Source organism: Rhinopithecus bieti, unplaced genomic scaffold (assembly GCF_001698545.2).
Source record: "Rhinopithecus bieti isolate Rb0 unplaced genomic scaffold, ASM169854v2 scaffold_32014, whole genome shotgun sequence".
NCBI lineage: Eukaryota > Metazoa > Chordata > Mammalia > Primates > Cercopithecidae > Rhinopithecus > Rhinopithecus bieti.
In genome coordinates this window covers 424,040-444,495 of record NW_016813639.1, presented here as the reverse complement: position 1 = coordinate 444,495, position 20,456 = coordinate 424,040, and the positions used below count along the sequence as shown (strand labels likewise).

Below are 20,456 nucleotides of genomic sequence, written 5' to 3'. Positions count from 1 at the left end.
TGTTTTGGTCCTTGTTTGGTTGAACATTTTAACTTAGATAGCAAGAGGAACTGAGTAATTTATACAATTTTAAATAAAGTATTTACACATTCTTTGAAACAAGTGTCAAATTTACTAAATTGAATTGATTAATCTCTAAGTGGATTGTATTGCCTTAGAAATTAATGACATTTGGCTGGGCGCGGTGACTCATGCCTGTAATTCCAGCACTTTGGGAGGCCGAGGCGGGCAGATCACCTGAGGTTGGGAGTTCGAAACCAGCCTGACCAACGTGGAGAAACCCTGTTTCTATTAAAAATACAAAAAATTAGCCATGCATGGTGGCTCATGCCTGTAATCCCAGTCACTCGGAAGGCTGAGGCAGGAGAATCACTTGAACCTGGAAGTTGGAGGTTGTGGTGAGCCAAGATTGCGCCATTGCACTCCAGTCTGGGCAACAAGAGTGAAACTCCATCTCAAAAAAAAAAAAAGGAAATCAATGGCATTTGTTTGAATATTGAAAAAAATTGAGCCAGGCACAGTGGCTCACGCCTGTAATCCCAGCACTTTGGGAGGCTGAGGTGGGCGGATCACTTGAAGTCAGGAGTTCGAGACCAGCCTGGCCAACATGGTGAAATACAAAAATTTGCCTGGCGTTGTGGCATATGCCTATAATCCCAGCTACTCGGGAAGCTGAGGCAGGAGAATTGCTTGAACCCGGGAGAGAGAGGTTGCAGTGAGCCAAGATCACATGACTACACTCCAGCCTGGGCGAGAGACTCCGTCTCACCAAAAAAAAAAAAAGGGAAAAGAAAGGAAAGTGATAAGTAAAACATTAAATGTCTTTTGTTTTTTGATGTGGAGCTTTTTTTGCAGGCTCTTTTGTTGTTGAATTTTGACAGGTGTGGCATTTACTTTTAAAATGAATATTTCTTTTTTTTTTTTTTTGAGATGGATCTTGCTCTGTCGCCCATGCTGGAGTTCAGTGGTGTGATCTCAGCTGACTGCAGCCTCCACCTCCTGAGTTCAAGTGATTCTCCTGCCTCAGCCTCTCGAGTAGCTGGGATTACAGGCACACCCGACTAATTTTTGTATTTTTAGTAGAGATGGAGTTTCACTGTGTAGGCCAGGCTGTCTTGAACTCCTGACCTCCAGTGATCCACCTGCCTTGGCCTTTCCAAAGTGCTGGGATTACAGACGTGAGCCACCGCACCAGGCCATAGAATGAATATTTCTTTACAAATAGTTTTAAAATGAAAGGGCAACCTGGATTTGCCCTATAGATCCTTTGTAGCAGAGTGAAATATTGGAGTGTAGTATGTGGCATAGTTATCCTTATGATAAAGAAGACTGAAAAGGCTTTTTTGGTGTTTCTTTTTGTTTCTCACTGAAATTTAATTTGTGTTCCAAAATAGTGATTGTAGTTGTTTACTTTAACTTTCCGTTTTAGGAATCCTGCCACAGTAGTTTTGAGCTAGGAAAAATTTAACTATAATAGCTTATTTGAGGCACAATTTGGCCTGAGAATTTCATATCACCAAAATATATTTTCTTTTTTGAGTATTGCTTTTTTTTGCACTCATCAGAATCATGAGCTGTTTCAAAAATGTTTATGATGTTCTTTGAGTTCTCTTATTATCAGAAACTTCTCTTTGTCATGTAAAACCTTTTGCTGAGGAGATAATCCTAAACTGCATTGTCTTTCTGTCACAAATTTCAGTCTCTCTTGCCTGCTACACATTGTGTGTGGGACATGTTCTTTTGTCTTAGGGTATTTTTTTGGTTTTCTGTCTGTACAGCTGATTTTCACACCCGCTACCACTGTGGCTGCTGTACAGTCTGACATTCCTGTTGTCTCGTCGTCATCGTCATCTTCCTGTCAGTCTGCAGCTACTCAGGTGAGCTTGTCTAGCTTCATAATGTGTTACTTGAGATCTGAATCTTCAGGTTAAAGTTAAGCATTCCTTTTGTGTTTAACTTACTGATGGTTTCAGTGCTCTTTGTCATGCATTTCAGATTGAAATTTAATAAAATACAATGAGAACTTCAAGAAAATGTTTTTTCTGTTAAAATTATAATAGCGTTAAACACAGATATTTAGGTTATTTGACGTTGGTTGGTCAAGGTTAGTGAGACTTTTTGTTAATGACATTCTATGTTTAGTTTTATCATAAAGCAGATTTATTTCTCATGTGAGATATATTCTTTTGCTTAGATTGCTTTGCAGTATTCCTTATGTAATAACTAAGTCAAGAAGGATTTTAAGTTTGAAAGTGAATTAAACTAGACAAATTTAAAATTTAAAAAATTGGTCGGGTGCAGTGGCTCATGCCTTTAATCCCAGCACTTTTTGGAGGCCCAGGTAGGAGGATTGCTTGAGCTCAGGCATTAAAGACCAGCCTGGGCAAAATAGCAAGACCCGGTCTTTACTAAAAATAAAAAAAATTAGCTAGTTGTGGTGCTGTGCAGCTGTAATTCCAGCTTTTCAGGAAGCTGAGGCAGGAGGATTGCTCAAGCCTGGGAGATTGAGGCTGCAGTGAACTATGATAGTGCCACTGGATTCCAGTCTGGGTGACACAGTGAGATTCATCATTACAGAAATGCAAATCAAAACCACAGTGAGTATCACCATACACTCACAAGAATGGCTGACATGAAGAAGACTGCTAATACTATATATTGGTGAGAATGTGGAACATCCAGACTCTCATATATTGCTGGTGAGAGGGTAAAATGGTATAGCCACATGTTGGAAAAGACTTTGGCAGTTCCTCATGAAGTGAACCATACATGTAGCATGTGACTCAGCAATTCTACTCCTTATGTTTACCCTGAGAGACCTGAAAACACATAAAGACATGCAAGCGAATGTTTATAGCAGTAGTATTCAGAATAGCCCCTAAGTGGAAACAACCAAATATCCTTTAACTGCTGGGTGGATAAACAAATTTTGATATATTCTTTTTTTTTTTTTTTTTTTTTTTTTTTTTTTTTTTTTTTTTTTTTTTTTTGATACAGAGTTTTGCTCTTGTTGACCAAGCTGGAGTGCAGTGGCACGATCTTAGCTCACTGCAACCTCCACCTCCTGGGTTCAAGTGATTCTCCTGCCTCAGCCTCCCGAGTAGCTGGGATTACAGGCGTGTGCTACTACACCCGGCTAATTTTTCTTTCTTTCTTTCTTTCTTTTTTTTTTTTTAAATAGAAACAGGGTTTCACCATGCCAGGCTGGTCGTAAACTCCTGACCTCAGGTGATTTGCCCGCCTCAGCCTCCCAAAGTGCTGGGATTACAGGCGTGAGCCACCACGCCCAGCCTCAATATATTCTTACAGTGGAATACTGCTCAGAAATACTGATGAATCTTAAAAACACGATGGTTAGCAAAATAACCTTGGTATAAGGAATACATACTCTATGATTCCATTATATGAAATTCTAGAACAGGCAAAACTATAGTGAAAAACAATCAGCTAAGTGGTATCTGGGGTAAAAAGTAGGGGGAGATTGATTGGGAACGGGCATGAGTGAACTTTCATGGTTAAGGTGATGTTCTGTATCTTGGGGTAGTAATTATATGGTATATACATATGTCAAAACTCATTGTTTTGTTTTATTGTATGTAAGTTACACCTCAGCAAATTTGATAAGAATGAATTAGAATGAGTACATTTTAAATGAAAACAATTTGAGTTAGAATGTTACTTTGCATGATATTGCTGTATTCTGGTATTCTTCATAATGAATATTTTAGACTGCATATGGCAGAAATGGATATTTTAGGGTCATCGTTGGCTTCTTATTTGTAATATAATAGTTCTCAATCTTCTGGTAAAAAATAAAAAATGAGATAATAATATTCTTTGGTATTTTGATAAAACCTCTGTATATTATTTCATTTACAAATAAAGGCTGATTTTCATGTATTAATTTATAAAGATGATAGTTAATTTTAGGTTTCTCCTAACTTGCCCAGTGATTCTCTACAGTTTCTTAACTTTGTTGGACTTTTTTTTTCCGTATTTATAAAATGAGACCTTTATCTTTGTTAACGTCAAGGTTTTTCAACTCAAAACTTTTATGTCTCTGGAACGAATTTGTTGAAGTAATGATATTTTTAAATTAATTGATTGATTTATTTAGTTATTTATTTAATTTTTGAGATAGGGTCTCACTCTGTCACCCAGGTTGGAGTGCAGTGGCTCAATCATGGCTCTTTGTAGCCTTGACCTCCCTGGGCTCAAGCCATCCTCCCACCTCAGCCTCCTGAGTAGCTGGGATTACAGGTGTGCTCCCACGCTTGGCTAGTCTTTGTATTTTTTTTTGTAGAGGCAGGGTTTCACCATGTTGCCCAGGCTGGTCCTGAACTCCTGAGCTCAAGTGATCTGCCTACCTCGGCCTCCCAGAGTACAGGCGTGAGCCACTGTGCCAGCCTGAAATAATGATCTTCTTTTCTTTTCTTTTGGTTTTATGAAACCTAATAGAGCTAGACCATCGTCAACTTCCAGAACATTTTAAATTTTATTTTTTCATTTATATTTGACTTTGTTCCAACTAACATTTTAATTCATTTATAAGATGCGTACAATAAAACATTAGAAAGTAAATTGGAACCATGTAAGAAAAAACACAAATAAAACTAGGAAAGTGGCATGGAGCTAGGAGTGAAGTTGCTGCTCAGTTTACATGTATGAAGTTCTATATGGACTTAAGCGCCTACTTCAGTCATTTATCGTATGACTTGTACAAGTTGCCAAACATCTTTAATATTCATTCATATTTGTAGGGAAAAAGGATGAGTAATATATATCTTTAGTGTATAGAACATTACAGGCTGAGTGCTTTTTTTTTTTGCAGAAGTCGGGGATAGGAAGACTTGGGTTCAAATTCTGACTTCGGCAACATTTGCCAGCCAGATTGATTTTGGCCAGATTCATAGGATAGCATAATGTTTATAATACGGACTTTGGAGCCAGAATCTCTGGGTTCAAATACTTGCTCTACTATTTTATTGTTATAAGTTCTTAACCTCTCACCTCAGTTTCAATTATATAAAATAAAATAACATTTATAATATATTTCATAAGGTTGCTGTGAGGATTAAATATGTTAATAAATTAAAATAGAAGTGTCAGATAGCATTTACTAAATGTTTTATTTACTGAATTGTTTCATTTACTCCTTAAAACAACTCAGCTCTACTCTGGGAGCTGTTGCTTGCAGCTCAGAGTTGTTATAAGGAATAAATGAAACAATAAAGTACTTAACATAGTGCCTGCCACATAATAAGATACCACAAGCTACTGATTACTGTTTTTGTTATGCATTGTCTGAAGATGAGTCAAAAAGTTGGTTCTTAGCTTTCAGGTAACTAATAGTGAAGGGAGAAAAGCAACCACTTAAAGAATTTATAGGCCAGGCAAGGTGGCTCACACCTGTAATCCTAGCTCTTTGGGAGGCAGAGGCCGGTAGATTGCTTGAGCTCAGGAGTTGTTTAAGACCAGCCTGGTCAACATGGCAAAACCCTATCTATAGAAAAAATTTGCAGGGTGTAGTGGTGCGGGCCTATAGTCCCAGCTACTTGGGGGGCTGAGGTAGGAGGATTGCTTGAGCCCAGGAGGTTGAGGCTGCAGTGAACCAAGATCGAGCCACTGCATTCCAGACTGGGTGATAAAGTGAGACCCTGTCTCAAAAAAAAAAAAAGAATTTATAGTTTCCAAGGTAAAACAAACAAACGACCTGCTTAGGAAAACACAGCTGATTTTAATATGTTCTGAGGAGCACAGTTTGTCTTGCTGGTACGCATGAAGAAAACATCTTACTTCATATTTAAGGGTATTTTTAGTGTGAATAGTCAAAACAATTTATAAAAGTGGTCTTTGGGGTCCAGATTGATGTGTTCTAAGTATGAGCCTCTGTGATCGGACTTAATTCAAGAATAGATTTTTGAGGGGCTGGAGGAATGGATTGAACTTTAGGAATTTCTCTATGGATATTGTTTCTCTTCTCTGTACTTTTGAAATGGCAGTGAATGAGGCTGGCATTGGTAGGTGATGCTCACACTTATGCACTCCAGTGATAACTTTCCTCAAGTTCAAGACTATTAGTTTTGGAAAATTTCTGCATAACTTTCTTGAGTTTTAAAATTATATTTGCAGTTAAAAATTCTATTTATAATTGTGAAATACCAAATCTGAAGTTGTATTTTAATACTCTTTAAGCTATAGAAGTCAGTTTAACAGTTGATTTTCCTTAGTACTAAACATTTTTATACCATAATGTAAAAAATGAGGAATTTGGAATATCTCACTTCTATTTACTATGTTAAATGCTCCATTCCTTCTCTCCACCTGGCACACACACACAAAAACAGATTTTTGGAAAGATGTTATAGGGTAGAGTGTGTTAAGAGATGAGCTGGGCATGGTGGCTCACACCTGTAATCCCAGCACTTCGGGAGGCCAAGGCAGGCAGATCACTTGAGGTCAGGAGTGTGAGACTAGCCTGGCCAACATGGTGAAATCACGTCTCTACTAAAAATACAAAAATTAGCTAGGTGTGGTGGTGGGTATCTGTAAATAGCCTGGCTAACTCGCAAGGCTGAGGCAGGAGAATTGCTTGCCCCTGAGAGGTGGAGGTTGCAGTGAGCCAAGATCGCACCACTACACTCCTGCGTGGGCGACAGAGCAAGCCTCTGTCTCAAAAAAAAAAAGAGATGAGTAAGAAATCTGACCCAGAGGCTGGCAGAGTGGCTCACACATGTAATCCCAGCACTTTGGGAGGCGGAGGCGGGTGGATCGCTTGAGGCCAGAAGTTCAAGATGAGCCTGGCCAACATGGTGAAATCCCAAGTCTACTAAAAATACAAAAATTAGCCGGACATGGTGGCACAGGCCTGTAGTCCTAGCTACTCAGGAGGCTGAGGCAGGAGAATTGCTTGAACCCAGGAGGTGGAGGTTGCAGTGAGCTGAGATTGAACCACTGCCCTCTAGCCTGAGTGAGACTCTGTCCCAAAAAAAAAGAAAAAAAGAAAAAGAAATCTGACCCAGTAAATCCAAAGGGCTATTTTTTTATTCCCCAGATAGCCTTACTGGGGAATACCCTTAGAATTGAGGAAAAAAACAGCCCTTTGGATTTAAAAGCTAAAAATTCAGCTCTACTGTCAGCAATGTGACCCTCACTCTTAGGGATAATATGATAATTGCCATAGTATTTGTTAGATTCCAGTTAAATAATTGATGTGAGGGTATTTTGGCAGGGAAGCCCTCTATAACAATGTGAGATGTGAAATTAGCAAAAATAACTCCTGCAGAATGTAGACTTTTTCAAAAGTTAGAAAGTTTTCGTAACTTGATTAAAGAAAAGGTTCAGATGAAATGAATGTGGGACATCAGAGTGTCCTAATATTCTTATTCTTAGAAAGGATGGGTTTTCTTTCAAAAGGGAAGCTCTGTCAAGGACATCTGTGTATGTGATCTTTCCACTAGCAGCTAAGTTAACTTTGTAATATACTTTGGCAGTGTAGCTTTCATGTTTGGAATTTATTTAAACCATGTCAATATTTAAGTCAGAATGATCATAGATATTTTAGCCATATTCTAAAATATATATGTTCACATAAATAATATATATACAACGTAGTGTAAGTAAGTATATATACATTTTCTTTTAGAATTCCAGAAAACATAAGGAAAATTAAAAACACAAAGTGTATTATTCTATAGAAATGGATATGCTGCAGGTTTCAGGGTTCATTGTGTCAAATCCTCGTTTACTGTGAATATACTTTTCATTTGAGGGAATGCTTTCCAGTTTTTCAGATTATTATCCTTTGGTTATCATCACTATGCAGTCTACTTTATAGATCACTTGTGGCAAATGTTAAATTTTATATTATCTTTCTCTTGCTTCCTGGAAGATTTTAATGTGCCTCTTCTAGATACTTGTTGAGATGTTTTTGGTAAACATGAACAGATTTTAATGTTAGCATAAGAACACAATGAAGAGAACTTAAGTGCTTACCAAAAAATTAGCCATGTAATATGTATTTCAAAATCATACATAAGAGAATACCTCAGACTTGTGAAGTTTCTATTAAGTCTGCAGCACCGAGCTGCAGGGAGTATAAACATGAATGTTGAGATGAGAGTCTACTAGCGAGTCTCAGTATTTCACAGACATACATTTAGTAATTCTAAATCAAGTTAGATATTTGTCAGTTCAATAGGCCAGTAATGACCCAAATGCTATGGGAAAGTTGTTCCAGAAGGGAGGAAGAAACCCTTTTCTAACCAGGGACTTTGGGCATGTTTCTTAGGTAGGGTAAGAGGGATTTTACTGGGCTTGGAAGAATGGGTTTGGCTTCAAAAGACAGCTTTGAGAAAAGATGGCATTTAGGCAGGAGGTGCTTAAATAAGAGCACCAAATGAAGGAAGTGGAAGGTATATTTGGAGAATAGTGAGCAGAACAGTTTGGGTGAAATATGAGAAGTGTGGGCTGGAGGAATAGAAACTGGGGGCTTGAAGTGGGTTTTGGCCTAGGTTGTGGAGGGCTTTGAGTGGCAATCTGAGAAATCTGGGTTATAATATTTCTTTCTTTCTTTTTTTTTTTTTTGAGACAGAGTCTCACTCTGTTGCCCAGGCTTGAGTGCAGTGGTGTGATCTCAGCTCACTGCACCCTTGCCTCCGGGTTTCAAGCAATTCTCCTGCCTCAGCCTGCTGGGTTGCTGGTACTACAGGCACCTGTCACCACACCCGGCTAATTTTTGTATTTTTAGTAGAGACGGTGTTTCACCAAATAGGCCAGACTGGTCTCGACCTTGTGATCTGCCTGCCTCAGCCTCCCAAAGTGCTGGGATTACAGGCATGAGCCACTGTGCCCATCCAGTGTATTTTGTTTTTGCATTAAACTTTAATAATACAGTGGTTATTATCCATTTATGTTTACATTGGTATGAAATATGAGAAAAATCAGAGAAGACACTCCATATGGTTTCAGTTAAAAAATTCTTTGAGTAGCTTAGAATAGAACTGATGAAAACTTTGGCCTGAAGTATAGCTTTTTTTTTTCTTTTTCTTTTTTTGAGACAGAGTCTTGCTCTGTCACCCAGACTTGGGGGGCAATGGCGCAATATCTTGGCTCACTGCAACTTCCACCTCCCAGGCTCAAGCAATTCATGCCTCAGCCTCCCGAGTAGCTGGGATTACAGGCATGCACCACCATGTCTGGCTAATTTGTATATTTTTAGTAGAGACGGGTTCCCTGTGTTGGCGAGGCTGGTCTCAAACTCCTGGCCTGAAGTGATCCACCCACGTCGGCCTCCCAAAATGCTGGGATTACAGGTGCGAGGCCCCACGCCCAGCCTGAGAAAGGACAGCTTGTTTTGGAGACAGAGTCTCGCTCTGTTGCCCAGGCTGGAGTGTGGTGGTGCCACGTGGCTCACTGCAACCTCTGCCTCCTGGGTTCAAGTGATTTTCCTGCCTCAGCCTTCTGAGTAGCTGGGGCTACAGATGTGTGCCACCACGCCTGGCTGATTTTTGTATTTTTAGTAGAGATGGGGTTTCACCATGTTGGCCAGGCTGGTCTTGAACTCTTTACCTCAGGTGATCTGCCTGCCTCGGCTTCCCAAAGTGCTGGAAGAAAGTATAGCTTTTGAGCATCAGTTAATGATGTAGAGACAGAACACACATGAAACTGAAGAATATTTTATAAAGCAGTAGTATATCATTTGCTTTGTCACTTTGGAGTCTCTTTTATCTCAGTTTCTCTCCCAGGGCCAGTGCTAGCCTACATATATTTGGTACATGCATTGTAGATAGACAAGAAGTTCAGCAACTTTTGGAGAAGCATTTTTCTGTCTTGCTTCTTGCTGCTTGGAAATGTTATAAATCTCAGCTGAGAGTAATTGGAATAATCTTTGCTACCATCCAGACTGGCAGTATGTTTCAAATAGCCCTGAGTGTAGCAGGAGCCACCACAGAAAGCCATTTCAGGATCATGCACACAGTCTTTTCAGTTCATGAGATGTAGTTTTCAAAGGCAGTGAATGTTCAATAACAACACCACCAAAATTTTACTAAATTAAAAGAGTTTCTTGAAAATGCTTTTCATAATTTTCACAATGGGGCAGATGATTTGATGAATTAATTGTCTTACAAGGTCAATGTCCCCTTAATCTCTATAGCTGGAACTGGTAACTTTTTTAAATGCAGTACGTTGCAGAGTAATTTCCTCATATTCATAGTTCATACATGTATAATACACACACTTTATATGTATATATACATACTGCTTTTATCTAGTTCTTTATGATCCTTCCCTTCTCTCCCTTCTCCTCCTCCTCCTTCCCTCCCCCTTTCATCTTCCCTCTTCCTCCCTTACTTTTTTCCCCCTCCCTCCCTCTTTTCCTTTCTCTTAATGTCTTTTAAAAAATTGCCACTTAATATTTAAGATGTGATTATTTAGAATAATAACTCTTCTTTCCTTAAGGATTAATCAGTTCTTTGAAGTGCTCGGAGCTTTTCGTATGAAAAGCATAATATAAGTGTGTTGTCAGTATTGTCATAATGGTAATGATGTCCGCATCAATTAAAACCATCTGTTTTCATCCTGATTTTCTGTTATGTGGTTCTTAGGTTCAGAATTTAACATTACGCAGCCAGAAGTTGGGTGTATTATCTAGCTCACAGAATGGTCCACCAAAAAGCACTAGTCAAACTCAGTCATTGACAATTTGTCATAACAAAACAACAGTGACCAGTTCTAAAATCAGCCAACGAGATCCTTCTCCAGAAAGTAATAAGAAAGGAGAAAGCCCAAGTCTGGAATCACGAAGCACAGCTGTCACCCGGACATCGAGTATTCACCAGTTAATAGCACCAGGTGGGATAAAACTTTCGTTGAAAATAGTTGTATTATTCATTTTCTTAGCAGACAGAGCAAAACAAAGGATGTTCATTACTTGAACAGGAGTGACACCTTTAAAACATTTTAGAATGTGAATTTTATAAATTTAATCTTAATGTGTAGCTTGAAAAGACAAAAAAGCCCAACAGATAAAATAAATTGTAACAATATAATAGGTTTTAAAATCAAATAACATTTGGTTAACATCTTTAAGTGCTGGTCTCTCCTTATATTGATAAAACCTTTTAGCTTTAAAAAAAGATTTGCCTGTAGTTTATTTAATATACTTCAGTGGAATAATTTTTAAAGCTTTTAAAAAAGCAGTATACTATTTTGTTTAAAGTTGTTATCAGTGGGAGAAATTTGTCACTTTGAAATAGAACTATGCATAATTATTTTCCTTATGTTGTTGCCTTTTTCTGTCTTTGATTTCATCTCCGAGAGGATCATCTCAGGCAATCAACTGAGTCATTGTCTTTCTTCTCAAGCTTTGAATTCAACCTGTGCATCCTTTACTTTATCCAGATAATTTTGCCTCATGGTTCTCATACTGAAAATGTGGGGGCCATCTAGAGTGACCTTGCTGCCTCTCTATTCATTTCAGAATTTCTCAGGATTGAACTTTCTTTACTTTTAATAAGATGAAGAGTTACATGTATTCTTAAACTTAGCACCATTTGCCCCTGTTGTTGATCCTACCTTTTTTTTTTTAACCTTCTTTAGTACTTAATTGTTAGAGCATCTTTTATCTTCTCATACTAGACCGTTTCCTTTGTTTCTCAACCATAATTAGGTCTCCCTTATTCTTAATGTATCTGCATGTTTTTCTAAATCACTATAACTGTAGCTTATTTGAGTATGTGTGTGCGTATGTGTATGTGTGTTGCTCTGGGCTAGACACCTTATAAATGTTTCATTAAAAAAAAATCAGGCTGGGTGCAGTGACTCATGCCTGTAATCCCAACACTTTGGGAGGCTGAGATGGTGGATCACTTGAAGTCAGGAGTTTGAGACCAGCCTGGCCAACATCGCGAAACCCCATCTTTACTAAAAATATGAAAATTAGCGGGGCATGGTGGTGTGCACCTGTAGTCCCAGCTGCTTGGTAGGCTGAGGTATGAGAGTTGCTTGAACCTAGAAGGCAGAGGTTGCAGTGAGCCAAGATTGCACCACTGCACTCCAGCCTAGGTGACAGAACAAGACTGTCTCAAAAAAAAAAAAAAACCTTCCTTTGTTCCAGCAATCTCATCGGGGAAGCATCTTTTTTCTGTCCTTTTATAACGCTGCTTTACTTTTTAAAGACTTGTTTTACACTTAGGTGTAAGTGTAAAATATTCCACTTAAACCTATTTCACTTCTCATGTTTCCTGTGTTAATATTGCCAGCATTATCTATATCACTGAATCTCAAAACTGTGGAATTGTCTGATTACCCTAGTTAGAAATTTCTCCTCACTCTGAACTTGTATGGTCCCTTCTGGTTCTTTTTCTTTTATAGTTATTTGTATACTGAGCTTAGCTTCTCTGTTAGATAGTAAGCTCCTTGAGGGTAGGATAATAATATTGAGCATTTATGTATGTGTGAGGCACTGTGTTAGTACTTTACATTAACTCTTTAATCCCTTTTTAGATTCACCTTTTCATCTTTGTATCTTGACAGCACTAAGTTGTACCTTGTATGTACTTACCTATATTAGGTGGGAGGTACATATTTGTTGGATTAATAGTTCATTTTTTTTTTTCCCACTTGTATTTTGGGAATTATTTCAGTCTTTCTTATTGGTACTAATTAGGTATCACTATGCTTAGAATTGTTAAATGTGAATCTTATGTAAGTAGGCTTTGATATAATGTATAAAGTAATAAATATATTCATAGTATAATTAGACACTTTTTTTTTTTAAACCTCTGTGTGCTAGGCACTGCTCTCTGTATGGCATAAAAGCTGGGTTTTTACACTGCTGTACAGAGTATTCTCAGCCTCAAACCAGCATCCGGCCAGTTTTGACAGTCAGTGTGGAGCAGTGGTGACCCATGGTGCTTAGAATGACTACTCAGGGACAATTTCTAGTGATTCCTGAAGTTTTGATATTTGAGGGGTAGGTTAATTTCTTTCCAAAGAGAATGTTACTTTCAGAGAAAGCTGGGAACTATTTCAGGGTGAGTTCAAGCAAGGAGATCTAGTTTTGGATTTTTCAGTCTCCCTTAACTCTCAATACCTAGTTCTGAATTGCAGCTTATTCCCTCTTTCATTAATAGTGTGATAATATGCTTGTAGTTCGCGTTCCACTGGTGGTCAACATCTTGTGTAAGTATGGAGGAAACCAGTAAGCCAAAACCACCAGAGTCTCAGGTCAGTTTTAATTCCAAATTCAGATCTTATGTGTATTACCCAAACTCCAATTTTCCATGATGTTGTTGATTGGAAACAAAACCACTCAGAAAATCCTAAACTACTTAAAAGTTTCTTAAGCGTTACACTACAGTTATTCAAAGCCATTCATATCTTCTATTAAGGCTATAGCTATATTTTCACCTTTTAGTTTTCTGCTTTTATTGGTAAGAAGTTAATCTCGGCCTGGTGCGGTGGCTCACGCCTATAATCCCAGCACTTTGGGAGGCTGAGGCAGGCAGATCACAAGGTCAAAAGATCAAGACCATCCTGGCCAACATGGTAAAACCGTGTCTCTACTAAAAATACAAATATTAGCCAAGCATGGTGGCGCGCGCTTGTAATTCCAGCTACTCGGGAGACTGAGGCAGGAGAATCACTTGAACCTAGGAAGCGGAGGTTGCAGTGAGCGAGATCGCACCACTGCATTCCAGCCTGGCAACAGAGCGAGACTCAAGTCTTAAAAAAAAAAAAAAAAAGGTTAATCTGAAGCTAAGATATTTTGAGAGATTCTAAACTGATTATTTGTCCTCAATAAGAAAAATGTTCCTTCAAGTCATTTTAAATGTAAAAAAATCTACTTGTATTCTAATGTAGTGTAGTCTAATAATTATCGTAGTGTACATGGATATTGTTTTCTTATATGTATTTTAGGGTGCTAAAGTAACTTGGTTTTCTTTATCATTTCTTTTGAAGGTGGAGTTTCCACTTGATATTTAGTAAATTCTATTTTAATATATAAAATAAGGTCAAACTTTAAATGTCTGGAAATATGAACTGTATTAGAGCTGAAGTTTTTTTATCACAGTTTTTAGGATTTTATGAAGCTAGTTTAATTGGAAAAAATATATACTGTTTTTTGTAGACATTAATTCATTGTGTAGTGAGAAGGTCCTGTATTAATCTGCTCCAGCTGCCCTAACAAAATACCATAGACTGTGGCTTAAAGAGCAGAAATTAATTTTCTCACAGTCCTGGAGGCTGGAAAGCCCAAGATCAAGGTCTGGCAATGTTCAGTTTCTGGTGAGGGCTCACTTCCTGGCTTGCAGATGTCCTCACCTGGCCTTTTCTTGAGGGTGTGGTGGGTGGAGGGAGCAGAAGCTCTCTGATGTCTTTTCTTAAAAGGGCACAAACCATGTCATGTCAGGGCCCCACCCTATGACCTCATTTAACCTTCGTTATTTCCTCAGAGGCCCCATCTACAAATACACATTGGGAGTTAGGGCTTCAGCATATGAATTTTGTCCCACACTCAGTCCATAACAGGTCCCTAGACTCAGTTAGGATCATAGGTTCTTTTAGACCTAACGCTGTCCTTAATAGCCAGATGATTTCAGGCAAGTCACTTAACTACTCACAGTTTCTTCATCTGTAATATGTTGGATTGGTATAGTACCCTGTCACTTTCATGAGATTGCTGTACTGAATGAAATAGTATGTGTTACTTTTTTTTTTTTTTTTTTTTTTTGAGATGGAGTCTCGCACTGTCTCCCAGGCTGGAGCGCAGTGGCGCAATCTCGGCTCACTGCAAGCTCGGCCTCCTGGGTTCATGCCATTGTCCTACCTCTCAGCCTCCCAAGTAGCTGGGACTACAGGCACCCGCCACCGTGCCTGGCTAATTTTTTGTATTTTTAGTAGAGACGGGGTTTCACCGTGGTGTTGATCTCCTGATATCGTGATCCGCCCGCCTTGGACTCCCAAAGTGCTGGGATTACAGGCGTGAGCCACTGCTCCCGGCCAATATGTGTTACTTAAATAATAGAATATATATGTGAGAGATGATGTCAGCCATTAATTCTCTGACTATAAAGCCACCCTAACAATAAGAAGATGTTTATTAAAATTAGAAACATTAACCAACATGATAGGATTTTTTTTTCAGACCACTAGGTCTTTTCTTTGACAGAGGTATTGCTTCACATAGCCACATAATTATTCTGTAATATATGTGCTTATCAGTTGGACTTATGGACTAATGTAAAATAAACACACTTTGATTTCTGATCCAAGAAAAATGTAATTTAGATGAAAGGATAGATTGCTAATCTATTGGATTGTCACAGCTCTAGGATATAAAAGATTGCTTACTTACCAGAGCATAGAAAGAATTTTTATTCTTTTTTTTTTTTTTTTTTTGAGACGGCGTCTCCCTCTGTTGCCCAGGCTGGAGTTGCAATGGCGCAGTCTTGGCTCACTGCAACTTGTGCCTCCTGAGTTCAAGCAATTCTCCCACCTCAGCCTCCTGAGTAGTAGCTGGTATTACAGGCGTGTGTTACCACGCCTGGCTAATTTTTGTATTTTTAGTAGAGATGGGGTTTCACCAAGTTGGCCAGTCTGGTCCTGAACTCCTGACCTCAGGTGATCCCCCTGCCTCGGCCTCCCAAAGTGCCAGAATTATGGGCATGAGCCATCACGCTCAGCCAGAATTGTTATTCTAGTAGATATAATATCCATAGTACTTCAAGAGTATGGTAAATTTAACTTAAAACTTTACTTACAAAATTGAATTGAAGTGGGCCTTTGCTGTTACACTTGCAAAAAAATCTATTTACTTATCTGTAGGCGGGAAATAATAATACCCACCTATACCACAGGCATTTTGTAAGTATGAATGAGAGACATGTGAAAGCACTTTGAGCCCCTTGGATGAAGGGCACTCTATAGAAATCCAAGATTTAGTTAATTCACCCTTTTTGAATACTGTATAGCATAGTCTATATCAACAGTTTTAAAGGGCTGACAAAAAATTTTCAGTCTTAGTGTGAAGTACTAGCCCTAGATATTATATTATTATATGAAAATTATTTTGNCATTCTCCTGCCTCAGCCTCCCGAGTAGCTGGGACTACAGGCGCCGCCACCTCGGCCGGCTAGTTTTTTGTATTTTTAGTAGAGACAGGGTTTCACCGTGTTAGCCAGGATGGTCTCGATCTCCTGACCTCGTGATCCACCCGTCTCGGCCTCCCAAAGTGCTGGGATTACAGGCTTGAGCCACCGCGCCCAGCCGATTTCCTTTTTTTTTTATGTAAACAATTAGTGGATATTTATTGAACTTTCTAAACGCCTCTTTTTTGGATGTTAATCAGATGTTAATTTCTTTAAAGGATTCCAAACATTTTAAATAATAACCAAATATAAAAATGTTTTAAAAAAGTTATGGAAAGTTTTATAAAGTTGTTGTCACAAATGTGGTTGAACACAAAATAGATGTAAGGTATAATATAGTCTTTCTCCTAATATTCCAAGGTTAGGAAAAAAAAATTGCCCTGTCTTTAAATCTGTGTTAAATTTGTGTAATTTTTACCTGATATTAACATTAAGCAGTTGTTTCAATTTATCTTCTTGTGAACTCTGTTTCCATTCTTACTTAGGGAGGATTTCACCAGCATCTCCCTTTCTGTAAACATGTGTCACCAGTTTGCGGAAAAGGCATAATGATGGGGAGCTCCCTACCGTTTGATTGTGCTAATTCTTACATATATTTATTCCTGTTGAGAGTGGCTTCTTTGTGGAGAAAACCTCATACTGTCACATCAGTCGTTGAAGGGCTTTTTTGGTGAGGGAAAAGGGTTAACAAAATCCCTTATTTAGGTAGTGTGGGCTTTTGATTGTCTCATTCTCTACAAGCAAAACTAGTGTTTTCCTAGATTTAGAATGGCCCCTGAGTTTCAGTTCTTAGTTACGGTGATTATTTAACTGTGCTACAGGATTTACACATGTCTTTTGCTTAATCACATTAAATTATTATACAAAACATTTTCTCTTCCTGGGTCAAATGATATACCCTCATCTCAGCTCAAAAATGGAAACTCATTTGGAGAGCTTTATAAGTAATTACCCTATTAGTTGGAAGCAAGTTTAGATATGGATTAGAAAGGATGAGATCTTTATTTTATGAATTTTATTGTAGCCTTTTTATGATTTTGACGTTATCTTTATATATGTTATACTTGTTCTATGATGATACTCCTCTTTTCCCGCAAAGAAGAAATTCAAGTGTATAAACTTTGCTAAAAGTTAATGCAGCTATTCAGGTGACCTATAAAATATAATAAGAACAAACTATGTACAGATTCAGATTATTAAGTTTTAGGCAGTTTTCTTTTAGAACTTATCACAATACAGTATATTTTATGATATTTTAAAGTTTTCCAAGGAAAACCTGTTTGTCATTAAGTATTCAGGCCAGGCGTGGTGGCTTACGCTTGTAATCCCAGCACTTTGGGAGGCTGAGTTGGGCAGATCACTTGAGGTCAGGTTTCAAGACCATCCTGGCCAACGTGGTGAAACCCGTCTCTACTAAAAATACAGAAGTTAGCCGGGTGTGGTTGTGGGTGCCTGTAATCCCAGCTACTCAGGAGGCAGAGACAGGAGAATCGCTTGAACCAGGGAGGTGGAGGGTTGCAGTGAACTGAGATTGTGCCACTGCTCCCCAGCCTGGGTGACAAGAGCAAGACTCTGTCTCAAAAAAAAAAAAAAAAAAAAATTTTTTTTTTCAAATTACTCTTGTCTGGAAAACTTGTAATAGAATTCTGATGATTATGACCTTCTGATATGAACACTTTTTCCTTTAGAGTTATTTACAAATTTCTGTATTTTTGAAATCAGTACTAATTGTCATTTTTTTCTCTCACAGCTTCATATTCTCCAATTCAGCCTCATTCTCTAATAAAACATCAGCAGATTCCTCTTCATTCACCACCTTCCAAAGTTTCCCATCATCAGCTGATATTACAACAGCAGCAACAGCAAATTCAGCCAATCACACTTCAGAATTCAACTCAAGACCCACCCCCATCCCAGCACTGTATACCACTCCAGAACCATGGGCTTCCTCCAGCTCCCAGTAATGCCCAGTCACAGCATTGTTCACCGATTCAGAGTCATCCGCCTCCTTTAACAGTGTCTCCCAATCAGTCACAGTCAGCACAGCAGTCTGTAGTGGTGTCTCCTCCACCACCTCATTCACCAAGTCAGTCTCCTACTATAATTATTCATCCACAAGCACTTATTCAGCCACACCCTCTTGTGTCATCAGCTCTCCAGCCAGGGCCAAATTTGCAGCAGTCCACTGCTAATCAGGTACAACCTACAGCACAGTTGAATCTTCCATCCCATCTTCCACTTCCAGCTTCCCCTGTTGTACACATTGGCCCAGTTCAGCAGTCTGCCTTGGTATCCCCAGGCCAGCAGATTGTCTCTCCATCACACCAGCAATATTCGTCCCTGCAGTCCTCTCCAATTCCAATTGCGAGTCCTCCACAGATGTCGACATCTCCTCCAGCTCAGATTCCACCACTGCCCTTGCAGTCTATGCAGTCTTTACAAGTGCAGCCTGAAATTCTGTCCCAGGGCCAGGTTTTGGTGCAGAATGCTTTGGTGTCAGAAGAGGAGCTTCCAGCTGCAGAAGCTTTGGTCCAGTTGCCATTTCAGACTCTTCCTCCTCCACAGACAGTTGCGGTAAACCTACAAGTGCAACCACCAGCACCTGTTGATCCTCCAGTGGTAAGCCCTTGGAAGCTCTTTGACTTTCTTGCTGAACTGAAAGTAAAAACGATTTTTTTCCCACACTATGTTTTATTGCAAGATCTAAATGCCTCTGAACTAAAAAAGCTTGAAATTTCCATGTGTCAGTATTCTGACAAACATGCTGTATGGGCAAAGAAAATGCCATTGTTTGTTTAGTATGGTTGCATGCTTTATAATTTGTGATGGTAATTAAAGTCCCTCGTTAATTTTATTACTATTTAAACAAATCCATCTGCTATCTTTACAGAGTTGATTTTTTTTCCCCAAGGGAATGCATTTGAACCAGTGTCATCTGCACAAAGTTTTTTCTCTTAAGGTGATTATCCTTCATAGATCCCTTCTGTTGGCTTGTATGTTCTCAAAACGTGTGGTTTATCTAGCCTAACCCTTTTAGTTTTATGCATCCTGAAGTCCTGGGCCTTTAGGGGATTTTGTTTCAAGTTGGAGGTATGCTTATATGAGGTAGTTTTTTGGTAAAATTATCCTTTGTAGTTGAAATTTTATTAAAAAATTTATTCTAGGAAAGAGTCCAGCTTTGCCAAAAATTTAACTGTAGACCATCTTATCGAATCATTAAACTTAATGGTTTTTTATTTCTACTGAGAGAAAATATGTGCTTAAAATATTTATCACTTAAAAGCTCAAAAAATCTTAGCGGATAAATTTAATACTGAGGATGAAAAAATCCATTTAGAGGAGTAAAAGTTTTGAATAATTGAGATTGTAGAGGGATTTTAAGAATAACCTCTAAAACAATTACTTGTTGCCTAGAAAGGAAAATGATCTTGAAAAATACTTTTCTTTAAACATTCTCTAAAAGACATTTTAAGATTTATAAAACTGAAGTAAGCTCTTTAATTGTTTAGTCAGAAGGGTCAGATTCATAATTTGTAACTGAGGAGAAGAATCTTCCTAAAGGGAGGTTTTGTATTACACCTCATCCAAGAGATTTTATCACCTAAAAGCTAATAAATACTAGCTCAGAAAGGAGTTTCAAAGTATTTTTTATTATTAATACTTGTTTTTTCTTTTCATACTTGGATTATCCTCAATGTTCTTTAATGGAAAGCATTTTGGTTCTCATGAAACAAATGTATAGATTTTTGTATTCTTGTCATTCTGACTGATCTTAATAGGCACAAAGAGATTGAATTCTTCTTTCTGTGAATTTTTATTAAAATTAGAACTTGACTGGGTGTGGTGGCTCACACCTGTAATCCCAGCACTTTGGGAGGCTAAGGTGGGCTGATCACCTGAGCTCAGGAATTCGAGACCAGCCTGGTAAACAAGACAAAACCCTGTCTACACAAAAAAATACAAAAATTACCCAGGAGTGGTGGTCACGCCTATAATCCCAGCTACTCGGGGTGCTGAGGCAGGAGAATCACTTGAACCTGGGAGGTGGAGGTTGCAGTGGGCTGAGATTGTGGCCTGGGTAACTGAGCAAAACTTTGTCTCAAAAAAAGGGAAAGAAAATTTTTTAAAAGTTTGTCATTCAGTTATCATGTCTATGTTTTCTTTCAGTAGATTTTGGAGTTTACTATGGATATTGTAACAAAACAGGAGTTTAGGAAGTGTACAGCACCTTCAAAAAATTTTAATTTAAATTACTTTCTCACTACCTAGTTCAGTGAATTGGGTTTTAACCAGTTAAAAGTA

The 20,456-nt window shown here is 38.4% G+C and overlaps 1 protein-coding gene across 2 annotated transcripts in view; it reads left to right on the top strand.

Moving 5' to 3' along the window:
- Nucleotides 1–20,456, top strand: part of PHC3 (polyhomeotic homolog 3) — a 67,839-nt gene that overhangs the window by 35,768 nt on the left and 11,615 nt on the right. Inside the window, exons 6-9 of one of the 2 annotated variants that reach the window (XM_017848800.1) lie at nucleotides 1,779–1,877; nucleotides 10,608–10,854; nucleotides 17,905–18,773; nucleotides 19,066–19,113. In XM_017848800.1, the coding sequence (XP_017704289.1) occupies nucleotides 1,779–1,877; nucleotides 10,608–10,854; nucleotides 17,905–18,773; nucleotides 19,066–19,113 (1,263 nt within the window). Of the gene's footprint in view, nucleotides 1–1,778; nucleotides 1,878–10,607; nucleotides 10,855–17,904; nucleotides 18,774–19,044; nucleotides 19,114–20,456 lie in introns of those variants that run through there. The other variant, XM_017848801.1, reaches the window with a different exon arrangement.